At 40.8% G+C, this 20,370-nt stretch overlaps 1 protein-coding gene across 15 annotated transcripts in view; it reads right to left on the bottom strand.

Annotated features, from left to right (window-relative positions):
* The window catches only part of NDEL1 (nudE neurodevelopment protein 1 like 1), a 61,532-nt gene that overhangs the window by 21,331 nt on the left and 19,831 nt on the right, over positions 1-20,370 (bottom strand). For 6 of the 15 annotated variants that reach the window (XM_070228186.1, XM_070228181.1, XM_070228180.1 and 3 more), the window contains 4 exons: positions 7,019-7,115; positions 5,750-5,903; positions 4,676-4,824; positions 2,791-2,927 (listed from right to left, as the gene is read on the bottom strand). In XM_070228186.1, the coding sequence (XP_070084287.1) occupies positions 2,791-2,927; positions 4,676-4,824; positions 5,750-5,903; positions 7,019-7,104 (526 nt within the window). In that variant the 5' untranslated portion in view covers positions 7,105-7,115. Of the gene's footprint in view, positions 1-2,790; positions 2,928-4,675; positions 4,825-5,749; positions 5,904-7,018; positions 7,116-12,755; positions 12,962-14,418; positions 14,945-15,261; positions 15,787-16,986; positions 17,187-20,370 lie in introns of those variants that run through there. The other 9 variants (XM_005597769.3, XM_023653478.2, XM_023653476.2 and 6 more) reach the window with 7 other exon arrangements.

The following is a 20,370-nucleotide window of genomic DNA, read 5'->3' as shown; positions in this document are numbered from 1 at the left end:
ACACAAAATTAATCTTTTCTTTTCCAGTTATGCAACTAACCTACAGAATACTTGCTTATGTTAAAAAAGGATACAAAGTTATCCCACTTCTGGGTATATATCCAAAAAAACTCAAAGTAGGATCTCAAACAGATATTTGCACATTGAAGTTCACTGCAGCATTAGTCACAATAGCCAAGAGGTGGACACAACCCAAATGTCCCTCCATGGATAAATGAATAAAGAAAATACGGTATACACATAATTAAAAAGGAAGGAAACTCTGACACATGCTACAACATGGATGAACCTTGAGGACATTATGCTAAGTGAAATAAGTCAGTCACAAAACAACAAATACTGTATGATTTCATCTATATGAGGTATCTAAAGTAGTCACACTCATAGCAACAAGAAAGTAGAACTGTGGTTGCCGGGGGCTAGGGGAAAGGGGAAATGGGGAGTTGATGTTCAGTAGGCATAATTTCCATTTTGCAAGAGGAAAAAGTTCTAGCCATCTATTCCACAACAATTTGAATATAATTAAACGCTACTGAATTCTACACTTAAAAATGGTTAAGATGGTAGACTAAGGAGCTTCTGCAAGGCAAAGGAAACCAGGATCAAAACAAAAAGATAACCCATCAACTGGGAGAAAATAACTGCAAACCATATTATCTGACAAGCAGTTAATCTCCATTATATATAAAGGAGTCACACAACTGAACAACAAAAATTCAAACAACCCCATCAAAAAATGGGCAGAGGATATCAACAGACATTTTTCCAAAGAAGATATACAGATGGCCAATAGCTACATGAAAAGTTGCTCAACATCACTGATCATCAGAGAAATGCAAATCAAAACTACCCAAAGATACCACCTTACACCTGTTAAAATGGCTATAATCACTAAAACAGAAAATAACAAATGTTGGAGAGTTTGTGAAGAAAAGGGAACCCTCCTTCACTGCTGGTGGGAATGCAAACAGGTGCAGCCACTATGGAAAACAGTATGGAGATTTCTTAAAAAACTAAAAATAGAAATACTATATGACCCAGCTATCCCACTACTGGGTATCTATCCAAAGAACATGAAATCAACAATTCAAAAATGACTTATGCACCCCTATGGTCATTGCAGCATTATTCACAATAGCCAAGACATGGAAGCAACTCCAGTGCCGATGTACCAAAGACTGGATAAAGATGTGGTGTATATATATACAACAGAATACTACTCAGCCATAAAAACAAGACAAAATCGTCCCATTCGCAACAACATGGATAGACTGGAAGGTATTATGTTAAGCAAAATAAGCCAGACAGAGAAAGACAAACACCAGATGATATCACTCATATGTGGAAGATAAACACACAAAGAGAACAGTTCAGTGGTTACCAGGGGGAGGGGGCTGGAGGAGAGCACAGGGGTGAGAGGGAGCATCTATACGGTGACAGACAAGTAATAACATACAACTGAAATTTCACAATGTTGTAAACTATTACAAATCAATAAAAAAAGAAAAACAATGGTTACGATGGTAAATTTTATGTTTTTTTACCACAATTGTAAGTAAATAAATAGGATACAGAGTTACTATTTCATCTATTATATAAATTATAAGAAGTTCTTCAGATAAAGAACCTCCCCCTAAAAAAAGGAAAAGGCATGAAAAAAACAGTTTTTAAAAGAGCCAATAAACAATGGACAAAAAGTTTCACAAGTAGTAATCAAAGAACTACAAGTTAAAAAACGAGATACCAATTTCAAACTTTCAAATAGATTTTTAATAATTTTTAAATCTATTTTTATTACTCACAATACTAGTAAACGGTATGAGAAGGACACTCTCAATCACTACCAGAGGGAGTGTAAAGGTACTGACTTATCTAAAAAGTAATTTAGCAGTGTCTATTATGACCATTAAAAACATCTATATCCTTTGCCACTTCTAAGAATCTATTCTACGGAAATCATCTAATTATGTACGAGGATCCTATTCACAGCACTATTTATAGCAAAAAATTAACCACCAATAATAAAGGATCCATCAAATTTATATAATAGCATATTATATATTTTTTAAAATCTGTTTTACAAGATTTTTTAATGGCATGAATTATATTCACTATATTAAGGAGCGAAGAAAAGGAGAATAGAAAAAATACATATGTGTATATATAGTGTGGTCCCAATCATATAAAGGAAAAAACTATATAGGTATGTTTATGTATAGTCATTGGAAAAAAACACACCAAACTGTTAGTGGGTTCTCTCAAGATAAAGGGATTGGCAGTGATTTTTATGTTCTTCTTTATAATAATCTGCATTCTACCCTGCATTAAAAAAAAGAGGGAGGGAAGGAGAATTTTAAAGGAAAGTATATATTCACTATATGTATAATATGTATATGGCAATAATAATATGTAATGCTATTATTTGCATAACAAAAAGTTATTTAGGAAGAAGCAAAAAGGAAAAAACTCAAACAAACCAAGCAGTATACGCACAGTGGTAGCAGTTAAGGCTTTGGAAAACAGACCAGGGTTTGAATCCCAAATGACAGGTACAAGACCTTGGACAAAACTCAAACTCCCTGTGCCTCAGTTTTCTGATCTACAAAACGGGGATAATAATACCTACCTCCTAGAGTGGAATTAAGTAAGTTAAGAGATTAAAATCACTTAGCATAGTGTCTGACAAAAGTATATAAATGTATAGCATTAAAAAGCTGATCCTGAAGCTAGCTTAGAATTCTGGCTTAGGGTCAGTAAGGTAAAGGATAAATATTCTTTAAGTTACTTTACCTCTTGCTTCATCCTTTAACCTCTGGACGGAGACCAACAAAGATTCCTTTTCATCAAGTTCACTTTCTAAAAATGCGTTTCGTTCGATGGCCTGATTTAGCCTTTGTTCAAAGTCCTCCAGTGAAACTATTGTTGCCCTAAAACAAAAAAGACATTCGAGGCCATGAATTAAATAAATAACATGCAAATAGTTAACGCAAAAGGTAACTGTCAGTTTATCTCATGTCGTTTCCTGACCTAGAAAGCCTGGCCCAGTTGAAAGAGAATGATCTTACCCCTTTCTGACCTCTGGTGGCATTTAGTGTCTCTATTATCATTTGAGGCCATTCAATATATTTTTTTCTCTTAAATTCCCATCTAAAAATTTCTTAAAGTACCTTAAAGGAAGGCCACTTATTATACAATTTATATCTCCCACTGGATTTTAAACACAACACAATCAAGTTTACACATTGTCAGGAAGAAAACTTATCAATAGTTTCAGAGTATGTAAGAATTAACCAAGAATTTGTTTAAAACACGACGTCCCAGGTCTCACTCCTTTTACTCTCTTCCTACCAATCCTTTTCTTCTTCCTGCATTTCTCATCTTACTTATTCAACAAATATCAACATGTACCTAGTATGTGTCCCCTACCCACTACGTGCTATCTGCCACAGAAATAAAATTTCCTTACTTCAAGTTAGAACTCCTAATGCCATGTCCAATTTTATGAAGTTCTGTCAACTGTCAAAACGTCTCTCGATTCCATTTGCTCTCTTCCAACCTTCTGCCCCTGGCTTAATTCTTCATCCATCGCCTGGCTTACTCCTAAATGGTCTTCACATCTTTTCCTCCCTACTTCCAGTTCCTCAGTACCATTTTCTCAAATCACAATCTGATATTACTCCTTGGTTTAAAAAAATCCTTAATCCCACTGCCTATAGAATGACTTCCAAACATAGCACACAAGGTTCTTCACAACCTGGCCCCGACCATCTTCCAGTCTCATCTTGCTCAGCCATACTGTCTCTATACACTTCAATCAAAGTCAAACATTAATACCTCACACACTTTCCTGCCTCTCTGCCTTTGCACCTCTCTCTTCAGCTGGTTAACTTCTACTCCTCCGCACAGACCCAGCTTCTCCAATTCCCCCAGGGTACTTCAGCACTCCCTTCTCTATGGCCTGGGGCAGCTTGTACACACTTTTACTAGAGTATTTACCATATGGAATGTCCATATCTGTCACGCTTAAGGGCAGTGGCTAGCTTATCTTTGTATTCTCAACTCCGGCATCCTATCAGACATTTAAGAGTCACTCAAACATTAAGGAAAGAAAAATCAGACAATAATTGTAAAGTAATAGGAATTAAGTTTGGAGCAGTTAACAAACAACTAACTATAGACATAAAGCTTGGCAGAGGAATAGCAAGTTACCATAGGTTGTTCAGCAAAATCATAATGAAAGCAGTATTTTGAAAAAAATTTATCAATCAGTATTAAAACAGAAGAAAATAAAAAGGCCTAAAAATTTAAAGGCAGACTAGCTAGGAAATAACTGCAGAATTCAGGTATTAGATGTGAGGACCTACAAAAAGTACGATAGCATTGAGAACACAAAGGGAAAGACTGAGGAACAAATGAGACATGTTTTTAAAAAAAAAACCAACAGGACGAACAATGGTACATGAAAGAAGGAAAAATGGAAAGAAAAGCTTGGAAGGGCATTATCTGGGGAGATAAGGATTTTGGTTAGTTTCAACGTATTGAATTACAGGTGACATGAAACCAAAAGGAAATGCTCTGTGACTAAGATCTAGGTGATAGGTTGAGCCTAAAGACAGATTTTCATCACTGTTTGCCAACTCTGGTTATTCTAACAAAATGCACATCATTCATTTACCTTTTTGCTCGCTCCAGGTCATCATTGGCCTGCTCCAGCTCTCTCACATACTTATGCAACTGCTCCTTAATGGCCCGAGTCTGACTTAAATCATCTTCTAATACTGAGACCTGCTTGTAGCTTTGTGCATATTGATGTTCTAGTTTCTCCTGAGGGCATGGGTATAGGAAGGAAAGTATGTGTCACTAACATAGTTTTCTTTAATAAAGGATGCAACTCAAGTTAAAGAGGGGGTTGGGGGGTCCAAAGAATTCACCCATCATCTGTGTTGATGGTATCGCCTCTCCTTTTTACAATGTTTAGAAATAATGACACATTCATTCCTAGTGCCTTAACTCATATAGAATTTAAATAGTCAATCATTATCCTCTCAGAAAGAAATCTAATAACGATCTCTCTGAAAAGAAGTAAAATAATGAAACCATTGCCTCAAAAACCCCAATTACGGCAGGGGAACCTATGGGTTCTCAGGCTGAATGCAGCCCAGGGTACGCATAAAGAAGCAGACTGACAGAGTTCAAATTCCCTACCCCTTACCTGCCCATTCCCACCGTCCCCAAACCTACCCACTCCCTAGACACAGAAACACTCCAAGCATTTGCCTAAGCAGGTCGTGAAGAGCAGCAAAAGGAGTTAATCTTTACTCCTGAAAATTCCTTTCTAGAAGGGAACTTTTAAATCCAAACTAAACTCCAAAACTAAAGGGACTATGAACTACAATTAAATAAATGTGTATTTCATACAAATAAAATTTTAAAGTACCAAAGAATGAGACAGTCCGTCAAAACAAATAATCAGGCAGCCTTTGAAAATTATAGGAACTACAACATAATATCATAGCTCGGAACAGTATAGCTAGGCAAACTGAGAGCGATAGAGTTTCTAAGTGAACTCCTAAACGCTAAACCACTTTTCCCTTGAGTCTGCAAAAGCAAACAGTTTATGTCAAAAATTCACTTTAAGCTTTTTTATTTTTTGTTGTTGCCTGCTGCTCTTAAGCTCCACGTGAAAAAATATATTTCCCATTTTAATGAAACCCAGCACATTAGACACCGCTTCTATTGTCACAATTACCTTTAATGCCTCCACTTCATATTTCAGTCTTTGGTTATCAGCTTGCAAGTCTCTATTTCTTTGTTCAGCCTGTACTAATTGTGCCTCCAACTCTGCTTCTAATTCTCTGCTTCCTTCCTGGAATTCAACTAGCTCATCCCGAGCCTCCTGGAAGCTAATCAGAAACAAAGTGGGAAAGATGAGTTATAGTAGGAACCATAAGGATCACCTTGAAGATGATTATATATTCAATAATTTTTGCCTGAATGTTATGCTATCATAAAATATACTAAACAATACAGACAATCTGTTTTGCATCTCTTACTCTACATTCAGGGTTCAATGAAAATGAGTTATAAGCCTCAAAAGGACTTACATTTTATACAGTCACCCCTAGATCTTTCTTATTTAATATATTCATAAAGAAGCACATATTCTTATACTATAAATTAGTTTAATATTTAGATAAGTGTTTTTCAATATACTTGGTTTCCTTCATAATTCTATTATTTAATCTTATGCATTTTAAAATGTTATTCTGAGAAGGGGTCTATATGCTTCCCGAGCATGTTAAGGCATCTTTGGCACAAAAAAGATTAAGAACCCCTGCCACTGACACACACTTTCTATATTCCCCGGCACAACATAATAACTGGCTTCAGCAATAACAATACATAGCAATAAAAGGTTTGGTAAGGCTTAGTAAACTCTGTTAACCAAAGCAGGAAAATACATATACATTTTAGGATTCCATTTTAAAAAGAAATTTAAGACAAGTTTCGGTACTTCAAAATGTTATTACCTAAAAGTTTTCCCAACTAATTAAAATAACTGAGACTTTATAAAATGTTCTACATCCTTACAGCTCTTCTCCCTCCCTTAAAGCTCTGCTGGCTCCAGACACTGGTGACGCCTGCCTGAAGAGAACTACAGTCTGCTGTACGGAGCACGACACAGCTTATCAGCATCTCCAAAAGGCCAGAACGATGCAGCAGAATCACTGTACACGCAGCAGGCCAAAGATGGTCAATGCGAGTAATATGCATAAAGGAAGGCAAACTACCACAAACAACACTAAGTTTTCTTGCTATTTCAATAATTTGAGTAATATAAAGACTTACCGCATTTTTATACTATTTAAATACAAGCAATGTTATGACTATTTCTAGAATCCCAATCCTAAATCTGAAACTCTAAATTTAGCTTTATGTTAAAAAAACAAAAAGCCCAAGCTAGAGATGGCGTATTCCAAATGCCCTCCTCTATTTTTAGGATGCTTTTCAACCCTACCTTTGTTTATACTTCAAGGAAAGTTCCTTCCAATAAGCAGTTTCCTCCTTTAAACTTGAAAAATCTGGTATATCTTCACCATCCATGATCAGAAAGCCTGTGAAATATTAAAGACAAATTAATAGAGAACACAGGAATCTAAGTAAAAGTATAAAATCTGCAACACTAAGTTTGCAGCATTGGAGGGAGTTAAACATGAAAGACTCTAAGAGTAGTTTATTATAATTCAGACACACAAATCACTTCCCTGCCCCACTCTCAGGGAACACCAATATTATGGATGAGGTCACGATAGCAGAGGAGATCCAAAGTCCTTTGGTACAAAGCCACACGAAGCACTTTCAGTTGAAGCACTAAGATCTGGGTGAACTGGCCCCACAGAATCATCCTGCACACAAGGCTCCAGGAGTTGGTTTCCAGCCAACTGGTCTTCTGGGAATCAGGTGACAGAAACAAGCTTATTCTCAGAGCTGCTGCTACTGCACGTCCTTCTCTGTTATACAATTGCTTCAAAACATCTGCTTGAAATATTTTATACCAGGTGACCCTACTAGGAGATCAGGCACCACGTTCCCAATAATTTACCATTATTACATTTCTAAAAACTTCCTGTTAATTATCTTTCAACTCCAAAGCTTCCTCCATAAGTGCACTAATCCCCCAACTTCAATGTTCTTTCATCTTGGTTCTTCTCCCAAAATGTTCAGAGAGAGGGAAAAAGTATCTAGTTAAGCATGCATTTGGACTGACTATCCAAAACTCCCAGTGATTGTCAGGCCAGATGGACTATCAAAGACACTGGGCTCGCTCTAGATTCATGCCCAGAGCGTTTCAGTCTTATCTCCTACAACCGCCTCCCCCAAGCATCCCAACTTTATAGTCCAGCAGTACTGTTCAAGATCATCATAACACACCATTCCGTTTCAGGTCTGGATATTTTCTCTACCTGGAATGGCTCTCCCTTCCTCGTGCATTTGGAAAGCTCCTATTTATCCTTTCAAACTTAGCTGTCATCTTTTCCAGAAAGCCTTTCTTGCCCTCACCCAGACAGCACTGAAATCTCCCACATTCTTGGCTACCTCTATACCCCACATATGCTTTCATGAACATACCTGCCACATTACTATGCATTTGCTTACACCTCATTAGGCTGTGTATTATTCTTATGTCTACCCCAGCACAATGCCTACCCAATAGCAGAAACGCAATAATACTTACTAAATTAATTCAAAATTAATTCAGCCTAATCCACACTGAGCAGTAAGAACTCAAAACCAGCTTTAAAAGTAAATTAATAAAAGACGTGGAACCAACCTACATGCCCAGAAACTGATGACTGGATAAAGAAGATATGGTATATATACACAATGGAATACTACTCAGCCATAAAAAAAGACAAAATTGGCCCATTCACAGCAACGTGGATGGACCTCGAGGGTATTATGTTAAGCGAAATAAGCCAGTCAGAGAAAGACGAACTCTATATGACTCCACTCATAGGTGGAAGTTAATATATTGACAAGGAGATCTGATCGGTGGTTACCAGGGAAAAGGGGGGGTGGGGGGAGGGCACAAAGGGGGAAGTGGTGTACCCACAACATGACTAACAAAAATGTACAACTGAAATCTCACAAGGTTGTAATCTATCATAACATTAATAAAAAAAAATCACAAATCAAAAAAAAAAGAAAATTAATAAAGACTGAAGTTGTAGAGAACTTGGAGTTCATCTAGCACAAGCCACTCATAAAGGTTTAGCAACAAGTCACAGACAAGAATATAGAACTCCAATTTCAGGGTGGGTATACCAAAGAGGTATAAGAGTGGTTTCTAGTTGAATAAAATTAAAATGTAACTTTATACACTTAGTTTAATTCCTTTTAGGCCTACTGCAACTTTTTCTGTTTTAGTCAAGTCTTTCCTGACCACACCATCTATTATTACTTTTGATATCTGTTAGTCTATCTTCCAAATATCTTAAATTACCAATCAGCCTAAAAGTTCTTTGAAAAGAGATGGATCCTTGATATACTTTGCATCCCTCATGGCAGCACGCATTAGACCTTGCTCCAAGAAAGCACGTACTGCTTGCAAACATTTACTGAGCACCTACTGTGTGTCAGACACTGTTAAGTGCTGGATAAATATTTAGTGCACCCAATGCACTGTCCTCTAATCTGATTACCCTACACTGGCACACTTTTGTCTGTATTAATCTACTCTTAGAGATACCCTTATAGCATGATAGCACATTAAAATGTAAACCTCACTGAGTTGGGAGTCCTGTTGAGAGTGGGTTCTAGGGTTCCAATTCTGCCATTAAATTTCTCAAGCACTCTGCTTAATCTCTTAAAGTCTCAGTTTTTTCATTTAATGAGAGTTTGCACTAAATGATTTATGTTTCTTCAAGTATGTATACTGCTTAGCAAATAATACTGATTTTATAATCCTATCTTTTCATCAAAGTTCCCAATTCTCACTCCACTTTCTCAGATGTAGCAATAATCTTATTTGTAACTGTAATTTGTAGTAAGGTGTGAATGAGGATGAGGCTAATTCAGCAGCAAGAGGTATTCGTATTTCAAAAGAACATCCAAAGCATGCAAAGGCATCACACCAGGTGCTATCAAAAACTCCCGAAAGTTCCTGCCCAAGTCTCCTTGAGGGGACGGACACACTTCATATTAACAACCCAGGTGAAGATATAATTACAGGACTATAAGAGAAGCATCTACAGGTGAGGCAATAATCACTCCGTCCCTTGAATGCTCTACATAAGGTCTTTCAAAAAAATGCCCCCAAAATTGTTGATTACATTTGAAATCTATGAATCCAGCCCTAAGGAAGCTCATGGGCACCGGTCCTCAAATGTGGATAGATGCATTTTGCCATCTGAACAATGGCAAGCACGTATCAATGTGCAGCTCAAATATTCAGTTTCTGATACACAATCCAATAAATTACAGTTCCGCAAAATGTTACGAAGATCAGAGAGTCACAAGAAGCAAAATTCTGCAGCCACTTACTCCATCTTAAACAAGAAACATTTGAAGAAACGAAAGGTTAAGTCTCTCCAGGTAGTTCCTTGAGGGCAGGACCTGTGTCTTATATATAAATCCTTTCTGCATCACCAGAAACATGGAACACGATAGAAATTCACTATTTGGATTGACTTATAATCTTTCTTTCATTATTCTCCCTGTACTTTCACTTGCTTTTATTAGTATCTGAATTCTATTTCAGGAATGGAGTAAGGAAAAAAAATTCGTGAGTAGTTTATTTCTACCTCACAATGCACCACCATGTGTTAAATCAGGATTATAAAACCTATCATTCTTGGCTAGACAAAATTATCAGTCTGATGCATGCCAAGCCACATTCATAGTTACTTATAAAGCTCAGTTCAGGATCCCCATCAAAGATTAGGGAGCTGATGGGACTTATTAGGTAAAGCATTGGAGATACTATGGCACATTTGCTACCTAAAATAATCACTGTCCAGCCCTTCAGTCTTAAACATGAATGGACAACCAAGAACCACCAAACAAATGAGAAAACCCAGTAGCATGAATAAGAAAATCCTAGGACCTACTGAACTGGGAGGAAACAGATAATTCAGGAAATGAGAAAACTCAGGAGGTTTACCTCACACACACTTCCTGAGACAATCACAAAAGAAGAGAAAATGAAGACCTGGACAGCACAGGATGCAGGAAACAGCGGATCCAACCCAGCATTGCAAAGAAGAAACATCCCATGATGAAGCCTAGGCCATGAGGCCCAGAGAGTAACCCAGCCAGATGGTAGCTCCAGGAAAAATGAGCAATCCCATATAACAGACAGCATGACTGGGAAGCTGGATAAATCTGAGGTTGTGATGAAAGCCCATGACTCTTGTGTCGGTAAGAAAAAAAGCAAGTGGAAATTCGAGAGAAATCAAAACACAGTATAAGAAAGTCCTGACCCTTACACAAAACATTTTTTAAAGATTTCAAGTCTAAAATTTTTAATTTACTGATTCTATACTATTTTATGCAATTGAGATAAGTTCCATATTTTTATAGGCATCAGTGCATTTCCTATTTTGGATCTTAAATTTACCATAAGTTTTGTATGTTGCTCCCTCGTAAGGTTCTAGGATTTGGTGAACAAGTTTGTATTTTTTTAATGCCCATTTTAGTTTTGTAAACTTTGATGATACCTCTCAGCCTTGGTCTTCTCAAAGTGAACATTTCTGTCTTTTTAGCTTATATTCACTTGACAGCCATCTTGGTCCCTTAAATGTTTTTGTCGTCATACTTTGGACCTTCTCTAGATTACATGTATGCCTTTCTGGAGTTGAGTGACTGGTGCTTCTTCAGTACTTCAACAATTTATTCATAGGTAGGATACTTTTTAAGTTTTCAGTACTATTTCTGTTACCATGCAGCAATTGATATTGGCAATTGTGTGATCCATGGGCTGCACCCTTACAGAAGTTCATAATGACTAGTAGATGCCTTCCCTGGCATCTAACGTTTATTCAAATATATTTTAATGTGGAGCCAACCATTCTACAAATAGGGTTAGGGCTGTTTTTATCTGTCAACGTTATCATTCACATGCCCAGTTTGAAACTTTTCTGTGTGAGGCTGTTTTTTGTTGTTGTTATTGACCTATTTATACAGTATCAGAAGACCTATGAGCAGGTATTACCTTGAAGAGCCTTAGCGAAGTAGTGTTCCCTGAGGAATCTCACTGTTTACACCTCTGGCTGTACTATACGGTATCCATTTGTCCCTCATTTTTGGTTCTTGAACAGGGTCATATTCTTAACGCAACTACCAATTTTTCCACCAGCGTCCCCTGGTGACTCAGGTTTTAAATAGCCTTTCGTGTGAAACTTCTTGAGAATCTAGTTCTATTTCTTGTATCCTCCTTGTCTAACTACTTAGTTCAGTGTCAAACAGTTCTAGCAAAATTATTTTAATATGTTTTTATTTTACATATGCTTCTCTATTTTCCTGATCAATCTTATGCAAAGTGAATGTTGACTGCAATTTTTCTAATTTACCGGCTACTTTTACCACTTGCTCATTGGCCTTTCAAGTAGTATTATAATCTGTGTCAGAAACCTTTTACTAAAACGACCATCATCTTTTCCAGAACAAGGCAATTAAAAAACTTAACCAGGGAACAAGTGGTAGGAGCAGCACAACATAGTGGTTGAGAGTCCAGGCCCTGGAGTCAAACTGCCTTGGTCTGAATCAGACTCCTTTACTCACTAGCTGGGTGACCTTGGGCAAGTTACTCAACCACTCAGTGCCCCATTTCTTCACCTATAAAACGGAGAAAATAATTAAAATAGGATTGTTATAAAGATTAAGTGAGTTAATATTTGTAAAGTACTTACTACAGAGCCTGGCACGTAGTAAACGCCACATAAATTTCATTAAACGATAAAAAAAAACTGGTAGTTCAGGCACGGACCTCTGAAGTATGACCACAAAATAAATGTGCTTCAGAATTTATAACATACAAATGAATCCTTAAAATTAATCACTTTCGGAAGCTATATGCATTTTCCAGTGATACCACCAAAACTGAAAACATTTCTAAAATCTCTTTTGGAGCAGTCTTAACGAGCCAGATTAAAAACTAAACAAAAAGTTCTTTCTTTGTGGTCACACCTCATTTTTACTGCTTCCTAATCGGTATTATCAAGCTTTATCACTCTAATTTTATTCATCAGACTTACCCTTTTCAAAAATTAGATTTGTTAGGGGCTGGCCCCGTGGCCGAGTGGTTAAGTCTGTGCGCTCCGCTGCAGGCGGCCCAGTGTTTCGTTGGTTCGAATCCTGGGCACGGACATGGCACTGCTCATCAAACCACGCTGAGGCAGCGTCCCACATACCACAACTAGAAGGACCCACAACGAAGAATATACAACTATGTACTGGGGGGCTTTGGGGAGAAAAAGGAAAAAATAAAATCTTTAAAAAAAAAAAAAAAATTAGATTTGTTACAAATGATAAAAATTTGCTACCAGTGCAGACATTCAAAAGACCTTTTCAGGGGCTGGAAAGACAGTCTGTTCAGTTTGCTTCAAGTTGCAGCGGGAGGATGTGTTTACTGTGTTATCTGAAACTATGTAACTAGAGATATTAAGGCTATAGAAAGTTAGCCAATATAGAGAAATATACTGCCAAAAAAAAAAAAACGCTTTAATGATACATCTACAGTCTTCTGAAGCTGAAATGAAGGCAGATAACTAGGTACTCTCCCCTGCTACCCAAATCTTCCCTCAATACCATGTCTCACATGCATGGAGTGCAAATCTCAAAAGTATGACGACTTGTACACGGGGCACTATCAGACCGTATATGACCTCCAGTTATCTAGCAACTGCCAAACCAAGTCATGTGGGTATAAAACAGCCTGTCCAAAATGCTATATTTACAAAGAAACTCCTCTTTGTGCAACGGTAAACAAAAATCCACTTTATATGATATTGCTTCTTGTCAATAGTTGTAGAATGGACATGAGATTAGAAGAGTTCTTTTGGAACTCACTGTAGGTAATACATGACTTTTTACCAAAATTCTACTTCTCCCAAAAGGTGATATTTACAGAATTTTTAACTTTTCAAAGTCAATCATAAGTATGGTCTCCCTTTTGGTCCTGACTGTCAAACTTCTTTTTCTACCTTACGAAGTGCTCAGAAACTTACGTCAGAAGTAATTTTAAGATTTAGTAACCAAATTTACCCCAGCATGGTTTAAAGTGAGAATAAAAATAAGTTTTACAGATCTCATGAAAGCAAGATCTAAGTTTTTACTTATTTTAAGTGTTCCTTATCCAACTTCAATTTATTTAACTTAAAAAGTCAAAACAGAACTGAAAAAGAGCAGCTTCATAAGATTTAGCAACTTCTATCTGGACTAGGTCAACCTCTAACCAGAGCTAGCCAAAGGTTTTCTTTGTTCCTTACGACCTCTGATTTTAAATAACAATTTTAATAAAAATCCAGAAGAGAGATCTTTACTCGGTTCCCTTTTACTTCTCTTCAACCCAGGACTTAATGCTGCATTTTACCCCACCAACTTCATGACTTAGCATAGCCATTACCCTATTTCATAAGTGGATTAAGAGCAACACAGTTTATCAGACAAAATAATTAGCCAGCAACCCGTGAACAAGTTTCAGAGTAGGACTTTTTTTTATAACTGAGTAGCAGTTCTTATTCTAGGTGAGGTTGGTCAACAATATTTAAATAAATCTTCTACTAGCTTCTGGTATATTTCTGGCAAGTGAGATTTTCTGTTTTGCTTTCTTGCTGAGGAGGATACAAAAATCCCACAAAGAGAAACCCTAACTTCGAGCCTAGAGACGTTAATTCTGATCCAAGCGAAGCCACTCACCAGTTGGGAGAATCCACAGTATAAATCACTTAACACCTCCCACCCTAGCCGGGTTCAATTTCCCCAGCCGTCGAATGGCGATAACAGAATCAATCAGGTATAACCACCACAGGGTGATGAGGTTCAAAAGAGATAGCAAGAACGTCCTGAAACGTGCAAAGGCGCTACAGAAATGGAAGGCAATAATCAGCAGTCAAAGAACCGTCGCTTCCTTGTCAAAACTTAAAGGGTTACTCGGTAGCTACCAGCAAAAAAGAGGCGAGCACAAGCAACCCGAACCCGTCTGGTGACACTTCTCGGAACTCCAAAACCCGGCGGGGAGTCACGGGAATGCCATCGGAGCCCAACGTGGGCTGCTTCCGCTCTCGCCAGCCGCAGGAGAGAAGCGACGAGAGCTCAAAACCCAACCTGGCTCCAAACCACCCTCCCAGCTGGAGGGATGGGGGGAGGTTAGAGGGGGAGAGCTGGGCGCGCCGCTGCCACCTCCAACTGAGCCACTCCTTGCGCCACCAGAGCCCCGGCCCACGGTGCCACGTCCCGGCCTCCGTCCCCGCCAGCCCTCCCTCCACCCCCGGAAGCGAGCACATCCTCCAGAGACGGCGGAGCTCGCCCCCTTCCAAGGGCCCCTGGCGGGCCACCCCTCAGACCAGGGCGGGGAGGGGGCAGTTAGAGCGGTTGGAACAGCTGCCCCCGGACTGGTCGCCCCAGAACCTTGCCCCGGCCCGGCCCGGCGGAGCCTCAGACACAGCCCCCGGGCCCCGCAGGCTCCCCGGGGACAGGCCTCGGCGCCGCCGGCCCGGCCCGGCCCGGCCCCTCGGGAGCGGCCCCGCACCGCAGGCTCACCTCCAATGTGTCAAAAACGCATGTTCGCCGCCGCTCCACCGACGTCTCCGCTCCGCTGGCCTGGCCAGGCGCGCCCAGCCGCTCAGCTCCGCTCCCTTCCGCAGCCCTGAGCTCCACTCCGCGCACCTCCGCGCCCGGCTCCTCCCCGACACGTCAGGGGCTGCCTGGGTGTCCGAGGCCATTCTGTGACGCACGGGGGCGGGGTTCGGAGCATGCGCGCGAGCGCGCGGGCGGCCAGGGCGGGGCTGTGGCGAGCACCGCGTCACAAGGGCCGGGTCGGCCCGGCGCGCTGACGTCAGGCTGGCGGCCACTTCTGCGCAGGCGCCCCCAGAGTCTGCGCCCTGTGGGTTTTCGGTCTTCGCGGTTACCCCAAAGGCTCTGCCGTTCGGGAAAGTGGCAGCACCTGGATGAGAACGTGCCTTCCAGTTTTTCAGCCACCAAGGTCCTTCAGGTGTCTGTGTTTCTGTGTTCCCGTTTATAAAATGAGTGTCGGCTCAGATTTCACCTCCGAGTCTACCCCCGCTCACCCAGTAGAATACCAGTATACTAGTCCCCTTCATCACTCTTTCGCTCACAAAGACCTATGCTATTTTCATGGCTCTTCCACCAGCTGGAAATTTTATACTTGTTCTTGTCTTCCTCCAGTAGAATGTAAGTTCCATGAGAGCTAGAACCTCTTATGCCTGACTTATCCCAACAGATAGCTTGGTCTCAGACACAAAATGGGCCCTCAAATATCTATTGAGTGAAAGAATGGATTCGTTGAAGGCACCAAGGGAATATGAATATCCATTTATATATTTTATATATCTAAGCGTATATTTATTTATATAAATATGTGTGTGTGTGTGTTTTCATCTCCCAGGGGCCCCTAAAGAATGGAATCCATTTTATAGGACTAGGAATTCATTTTATAGTCCTAAGGGGACTTGAAAGCGAAGAGGGCTGAGGGGGGACTAGCTCAGAAAGGGAGAATGAGAATGGGCAACTGCTTAGGAAGTGGAAACTTGAAGGAACAGAGTTGTTTTAAAAAATAATTTTAGGAACTTTTGCTGTGTAATGTACAATGTAATTCTCTCTGATGTCAGTGTTCTTGGAATTGAAGTTGTGGGTTTTTTGGACACGATAATGACGTGTAGGGCCTCAAGGTGAGAGCAAGGTGAGCCTAGGAGGTCCAGTTAGAATTTTGAGGAAATGGACATTAATAGGAACAATGCAAGATGGGTTGTAAGAGGGTCCAAATCAATGAAGATCAGAGAAGTGATTAATGGGGTTTGTGGGAAGGATGGCGCCTTGAGCTGAACTCTAAAGAATATAGGGTTGAAAAGATCATAATAATAATAAGAGTAGTTCACTTTTGTTGTTTCATCTGTATGTACCGGCAATTGTGCTAAACGCCTGGTTTGCATAATTTAATCCTCACAATGACCCTGTGAGATAGATACTGTTATTATTCCCATTCTACAAATGAGGAAGCTGAAATGCAGCAAGATGAAGTTGCCTAAGGTCACTCAACTAGAAAAAACAGGACTCAAGATTCAAACCCACCTAATCTGGATTGTCTAACTCCGGAAACCACACTATTAACCACTACTATGCTGCCGCTCAAGAAGGGGGACTGTTAATAACTACCACCATTTATTGGGGTAGAGCAGTGTGCTAAGTGCTTTACATACATTGTCTCCCTCAATCCTCACAAGCAGCGTGTGAGGCTGGAATTATTACCTCCATTTTATACATTGGAAAACTGAGGCCCAGAGGAGCTGGCGTTTAAACCTAAGCAGGTCTGAGCCCAAGCCCAATGACCTGGGACATCATGGAAGCTCTTTGAGGCTCTGGGGCTCTGCTTCCCTGGCTGAAGCTGTGCTCTGGCCGATGAGATCACAGGCAGAGAGACGATGAGGCAGGGAGGCCTTCCTGCGAACCTAGTGCCAAGACATAACAGTCCCACCCCAAGAGGAAAAAATAAATAAAGGCTGCAACTCTTGTCCTTCCTGGCTGAAGTCCTGAGAAACACACTGAGTCACCTAATGGCAGGCCAGGCCCTGCATAAAATGTTGGCGTCATCTTCCCGGCCACCACCCCTCCCACCTTCCCACCCAGCCTGGACCCAGAACTGGTGTTTTTCAAGACTGATGTGTTGGCTCCATCTTAATGAATGGGCTTTGCTTAGCAGGGCCCTCAGAGAGATCAAAGCCCTATAACTGATCGCCTTCCTCTGTGTTGGTTGAGCTTTCTCCCAAGTAAAAGCAGCCTTTCCCCCCTCCCTGTTTCCACATGCCCATCCAGGGAAAATAAAGTGGAAGTGAAGACTGAAGACAGCCTCTAAGGGGAACAAAAGTTACAAAATCAGCTTTGTGAAGGTAGAAAAGGTGAGTGAGGGTTGCCCCAGCCTCTGCCTTCATAAATTACTAGGAAGGGGTTTGCTGAGGCATAGGTCCCAGTACAGGATCTTCCTTGGATTGAGCCAAAGGGGTCAATGTCACAGTCCTTGAGAGCATGCACAAGCGTCCCAACATCTTCCCTGCCACAAACTCTGAGACTCGAGAAACAGAGGTCAGGTTCCACCACTGGGAGACGTGGGGGATGACCAGCTGACACTAATGGAAACTCTAGCCAATGAGGATGCTGGAATCCAGCCACATCACACACAAAAGGTAATACTGTGCACCCAGGCCTGCCATGAAAACTCTGAGGAGATGGGGCATATATAACTCCCTGTTGAATCAGGTAAGCAGACACCTCCAAATCAAAGGTTTGATTCAGCCTAATCTCTCCATATTTTTTAGCCAGTATTTTTTGCTAAGCTTTAGGGGCATAGATCAGGCTGGGCAAGGGACTCCCAATAGCAAGCTGGTTACCAATGGCCTGCTGTAAATGTCCATCAGATGTCCCACCACCACCTCCGGCTCTTCATGTCTAAACCCCAAACAGATTCTCCTTTTGCCCCAGTTGAAATTTCTGAAATGATTTTCATATTTCCACCAATGGTGTCATCACTCCCCTAGTCCCTAAGGCACGAAGTCCTCGTCAAATCACCCTTAATTATCCCCTTCCCAGCTTTCATTTCACTCACGTGGTCACCAAACCTGAAAGACTTTCCCTTCATAAACTTTCTCAGATAAATCCATTTTCCAGTATTTTCCCCCTGAATCTTCCCAGTCCAAAGTCTCCTATTTGTCTGTCCCTCCCTTCCCAAACTTCTGTCGCTAGAATTTCTTCTTGTTCCAGTGCAGCAGTCAGCACAGTCATCTGAATGCTCTTTCTAAAAGCCCGCTGTGTACAGAGCATCCCGGGCTCCAAAACTTGTTTTGGCGTTCTGTTGCCTTTTGATAAAGTATGAACTACAAAATCTGCCGTTCAAGGCCCTCCCAAAGCAACTCCAACCCACTTCTACCGTCTCCTTCCTATAGTTCATCTATCTGGGCCTGACCAGACCCTCCACGGTGTCCCCCAAATGGACATTTCCCTTCTTCTCTGGGCCTTTTATTGACTCCCACTGCCCTATGCACTACAGCTGCTCCTAGGCTTGAAGTCTCACTCATATACTACCTCCTCCAGGAAGCTTTCCCTGATACATAAAGTGAGTGTTCCTTCCTCTGAGCTCAAGTAGAGCCCCGCATAGTTCATAGGAGACTTACTGAACACGGCCTTTTGGTCATGGAAGTGTCTTTGCTTCCCCAAGAAACCAAAGCCCACGGAGCACAGGGACAGTGTTGATTGTCCTAATATCCCCCAGCAATAGGCACTTAGCAAACACTCGTTTAATATGCTTCAACGAAAGTGAAAGAATGAATCGATTGTTTGATGGCTAGAACTCCAAATGCAAGATTGACAGCACTTTGTAGAAAATGCCTCAAATTCTGAGCAAAATTACCACATAGAGAGAAAATTTCCACTGGTATGAAAGGCTGAACTTAGGTGATGCCAGGTTACAAAGGAACCGGGATTGGGGTCATGGGCAATTATGACTTTTCTTGAGCCCAAATCTTAGACCCAGTCTACAGCACCTACAGTCCCCAAAGCAACATCTTTTCCTTTTGTAATAAAAAATAGTAATAATAATAATAATCTTTTTGATTTAAAAAATCATATACTTGGGGGCTGGCCCCATGGCCCAGTGGTTAAGTTCGCGCGCTCCGCTGCAGGCGGCCTAGTGTTTCTTTGGTTCGAATCCTGGGCGCGGACATGGCGCTGCTCATCAAGCCACGCTGAGGCAGCGTCCCACATGCCACAACTAGAAGGACCCACAACGAAGAATATATAACTATGTACTGGGGGGCTTTGGGGAGAAAAAGGAAAAAAATTAAATCTTTAAAAAAAACAAATTATCTACTTGGACCTTGAAGTGAGAAGTGGTTTTATAGAGAGGGGAAAGTCATTCGTTGGCTATGAGTTTAGTGCTTGCTCTGTTGTAGGCACTCTGCTAAGCCTTGAGGATTCAACCATGTAACTGTAATAAAGTGTACCCTTCCCCCACCCTCACCCCAACACCTACCCCTACCCCCACCCCCATGGAGCTTATATTCTAATGGGGAAAACAGACTACAAGCAAACATACAAATTTATTTCTGTCAGGTCATAATAAGTGCTATAAAGAAACATAACCAGGGGGCCAGCCTGGTGGTGTAGTGGTTAAGTTCGTGCACTCCAGTTTGGCAGCCCAGGGTTCACTGGTTCAGATCCCAGGTGCAGACCTACACACCACTCATTAAGCCATGCTGTGGTGGCATCCCACATATAAAAATAGAGGAAGATGGGCACAGATGTTAGCTCAGGGCCAGCCTTCCTCACCCCCAAAAAATAAAAGCAACAGAGATGTGAAATTAAGAACATAAAAATATGTGCAGGTGACTTAAATAGAGACATTTATCTTACTTTCTATCATAGTGTCTGGCATAGAGTGGGCATTCAATATGAATGAGCAGCTAGGTGTCTACAGAATGCCAGAGACTTCTACCAGATGATAAATTTCCCCTCCAAGATAAGAAATGGAAAAAGTGCCCGGCTGGCCCCATGGTGTAGTGGTTAAGTTCAGCTAATCTTCCTCAGAAAAAAAAAAATTCCCACTTCTGGTTGGTCCCTGACCCTTGGCCCAGCCTAGGGGAA

Source organism: Equus caballus, chromosome 11 (assembly GCF_041296265.1).
Source record: "Equus caballus isolate H_3958 breed thoroughbred chromosome 11, TB-T2T, whole genome shotgun sequence".
NCBI lineage: Eukaryota > Metazoa > Chordata > Mammalia > Perissodactyla > Equidae > Equus > Equus caballus.
This window is presented reverse-complemented; position numbering and strand designations above follow the sequence as displayed.